The sequence below is a fragment of the Ailuropoda melanoleuca genome, chromosome 16, assembly GCF_002007445.2.
Source record: "Ailuropoda melanoleuca isolate Jingjing chromosome 16, ASM200744v2, whole genome shotgun sequence".
In the NCBI taxonomy this organism is placed as follows: domain Eukaryota; kingdom Metazoa; phylum Chordata; class Mammalia; order Carnivora; family Ursidae; genus Ailuropoda; species Ailuropoda melanoleuca.
Genome location: NC_048233.1, coordinates 79,583,367 through 79,587,294, shown reverse-complemented (window position 1 = coordinate 79,587,294; position 3,928 = coordinate 79,583,367). Strand labels below are relative to the sequence as shown.

General features: G+C 39.9%; 1 protein-coding gene across 1 annotated transcript; it reads left to right on the top strand.

Annotated features, from left to right (window-relative positions):
- Window positions 1-538: 538 nt before the first annotated feature.
- LOC100478444 (olfactory receptor 1440) lies at window positions 539-1,480 on the top strand. The gene has a single exon (XM_002928227.4). It carries the CDS (start codon window positions 539-541, stop codon window positions 1,478-1,480), a length of 942 nt encoding a protein of 313 aa, XP_002928273.2.
- The last annotated feature ends 2,448 nt before the right edge of the window (window positions 1,481-3,928 follow it).

Here is a 3,928-nt window from a genome sequence, read left to right as displayed (position 1 = left end):
TGTACATAACTAAACTAATTTAACTTCAGCTGAACCCTATGAGGTAGGTTCTATTATCTCTGTCTTGACAATTAAGTAACTTAGGCAGAAAGAGATGAGACAACATATTCAAAGTCCTAAAGCTCACAGATAGCAGAGCCACATTCCAGAGATAGCTATGTGACATCTAAGGCCATGCTTTTTAGTCACTAAGCTATACATAGGAGTTATAATCCCTTTAATAATATCCTGAAATTTCTAAAGCATCTTTAAGGAGAGCTTTCCAAATGTTATCATACTTTCCTTTGTCCTTGTAAGAGCCTGGTGAGTTAACAGTGAAAAGCATGATTATCCTCTTTTACATGTGGGAATATTGATGCACAGGACCATTGTAGCTATTTAGGGGCAAAGTTAAGCACAGTTATTTCTTCAAAATGGCTCAGTATTTCTCTTGGTTTTGTTTTTAGTGTGAGTAGAAGGTGTTAATAGAAATGGGGATAACAACTGACTTAAAGATTTATTCTCTTCTTTGTCTGCAGATCCGAGGATTACTAACGCAATGGCTGGGGGAAGGAACACTACAGCAGTTACGAAGTTCATTCTCTTAGGATTCTCTGAATTTCCAAAGCTCACCATGGTCCTCTTTTCAATATTCCTAGGGATCTACCTCATGACAGTGTCCTGGAACCTGGGCCTCATCACACTCATCAGGGTGGACTCCCATCTGCACACACCTATGTACTTTTTCCTCAGTAACCTGTCCTTGCTGGACATTTGCTATGTTTCCACTATAGCACCCAAGATGCTCTCGGATTTCTTCAAGAAGCAGAAATCCATCTCCTTTGTGGGGTGCACTGTGCAGTACTTCTTCTTCTCTAGCCTGGGTTTGACTGAATGCTGTCTTCTGGCAGCCATGGCTTATGACCGATATGCTGCCATTTGTAATCCTCTGCTCTATACCGCCATCATGTCGCCCACCCTCTGTGTGCAGATGGTGGCAGGATCTTGTGTAACTGGATTCTTTGGCTCATTTATCCAACTCTGTGCTTTACTTCAGCTCCATTTCTGTGGGCCAAATGTCATCAATCATTTCTTCTGTGATCTTCCCCAACTGCTAATCCTATCCTGCTCTGATACCTTTTTCTTTCAAATCATGACCTCTGTTCTCACAGTGATCTTTGGACTCACATCTGTCTTGGTTATCATGATATCCTATGGTTACATTGTTGCAACCATTCTGAAGATCACATCAGCTGAAGGCAGGTCCAAGGCCTTCAACACCTGTGCTTCTCACCTGACAGCTGTGACTCTTTTCTTTGGCTCAGGTATCTTTGTTTATATGTATCCTAACTCTGGTGATTCCCCGAGCCGAAACAAGTTGGCATCAGTTTTATACACTGTTGTAATCCCCATGCTAAATCCATTGATCTACAGCTTGAGGAACAAGGAAATCAAAGATGCCCTCAACAGATGGAAGAAGAGAATCTTTTTCTGTTACTAATTATGAAATTTATTTCAGATGTACAGTATAGGAAAAGGACAACTAAAATATTTCCCCACAACTTTCCTAATTGTGGGATAAATTATAGTTACTTCACTCCCCCAATATAAACCCATGACTGGCACAAGGACAGGAAAATGCAGAAGTAACTGGAAGCTCAATATCTCCATCCTTCATCAGTTATGACCAATGGGCCAAAAAATCCACAACTATTTTTGTAGCTAGTTGTGGTGGTGTAACCCTTCACCTTCAATATTCCATCCTTACCTAATGCATACTACCTCAGGGATCAGAGATACCAGTACTGGTCAAGGCTGCCAGGAGACCAGTACCTGTCTTTATAGCATCTCATTTTAGTTAGGACAGGGATTACTATTAGTATTGAGAGATCTCTGTCAAAAGACTTTCCTATCTAATTAGGTTAGTTTCTCAGATTAAACCTATTTTTTCACCTCTGGAAATTATGGATGAATTTCTTCATTTGTGGATGTGTCCAAAGCAAGAGTAACTCTACCTGATCAAAGATTTGTCAACTTCAAACAAAAAGAAATTTGTTGTAATAGGAATGCTGAACATGTATGTCTGGCATAGTTAAGGTTTGGTTGACTAGTTGGCTCATTAGCAATTAGAAAATTCCTCGTCTGTTATTACTGTAGTCATCCATCTTCACTGTGTACCCAGAAAAGGGAACCAGAAGTTGGCACTCTGCTGAGGAGGTGATCTAGTGCCTAATTTTGGCACCAACAACAATGTCTTCGTGCTACTTTTTTCATTTTTTTAAAGTAGAACCAGGCTCCAACAGGAAGTTGTTTTACCAATAATTAACAAGTGGGAAGTGGTTGGTGAAATTAGATATAAGAAGCTAAACTTCTGGTGCATAAGGAAGTCTACATTTGGCTGTTTCCCTCATACCCTTGGTTGGAATTGCTGCAAGGTGAAAAGAAGTCCTGGAGAATTGAGACTGGGACAGAAAGCACACTCCTGTTGTTTATCCTCAGATTCTGATTCCCATAATCTTAGGCCATAGCCAGGAGCAATGCCTCAATATATAAAATTCAAAATCTCAATTATGAAAAATATAATCCTCAGAAAAGAGTGATGTGGGTCTTAACTCAAAAGGGCCTATTTCCAAGAAGACCAGCCTCCTTTTCATTCTGATCCTTAAATCACCTGTAACATGTGGGTGTATAGGATACGTATCCTTGTGCCAGAGGAACAGAGGTACAGAGATTAATTAGGCATATAGAGGCTCAGTGGTTAGACAGACTTCTGGACAGTACTGTGTGTTTTTTTTTCTGTAACTACATGTGATTAACATTTTTGTCTTGATATTTTTAAAGAAATGAGTATACTTTATGTGATGTTGTGCTAGGGGAAACATCTGCATCTATTAATTCTATTATGCCATATCTCCTGGGTTTCTGAGTTGCTGAAGGAATTTAGCACTATGACTGAGAATAGATGTACTCTGAGATAAGGAGTAGTAAATCCTGTCTCCTGAGAAGTTATATTTTCCTTGCTGTGTAAGCAGAAGAGGATGAGGTTTGATAGCCTCTAGGACTCTGGGCATAAGCTAAATGCTCCTAATTCAGTGCAGATTCCTGATTGGTTTTTTTGTTCATCACTATGCATCTTAATTATTTCATATCTTAAAATTACAAAATAATGTTCATTTTATACGCATATCTGTGTCCTATTTTTCATGAGCACTCTACTAATTTATTTTTGTTGAATGAAAGCAGCTCTCTGAAAGTGAACATAAAAGTGGGCTTTGGAGGGGTGCCTGGGTGGCTCAGTCAGTTAAGGATGTGGCTCATGATTTCAGCTCAGGTCATGATCTCAGGGTTGTGAGATTAAGGTCCTGTGTTGGGCTCTGTGCTCAGTGGGGAGTCTCCCTGAGATTCTGTTTCTCCTTCTCCCTCTACCCCTCTCCCTGCTTGCTCTCTCTCTCTCTCAAGTCAATAAAATCTTAAAAAAACAAAAGTGGAGTTTGGAAAATGTTTCTAAGTTCTCCGAGTTCAGGTACATCCAGAGACGTGGCTCAGTGGGTTGTTATACCTACGCAAGCACAGCGGCAGGAACGTGAACCATTCACCTGACGTTCAGAACGCATTAACCCTGTTTTCGTTCGAGGGAAGAACCACAATGAGTTCTTAATTCCCAGACTTTTAAAAGTGGTTCAGGCAGTGAACAGCAAATTGGATATTTCAAAAAACAAAGCATCAAATTAGAGAACTCCCCTGAGATCTTTCCTAAGAATTTAGAGAAAAAGTACAAAGAGGTGAATATGAAGAACAAGATGATGAGGCACAAAGGAGTGCACTAAGAGAGCCAGTGTAAGATGACAGGAGATTCCAAAGATAATCATCAAACCGACGGAGACAATGGGACTGTTGAATTTTAAGAAAAGCCAATTCCCTTGATCTGAAGAAAGAATATTGAAAACTT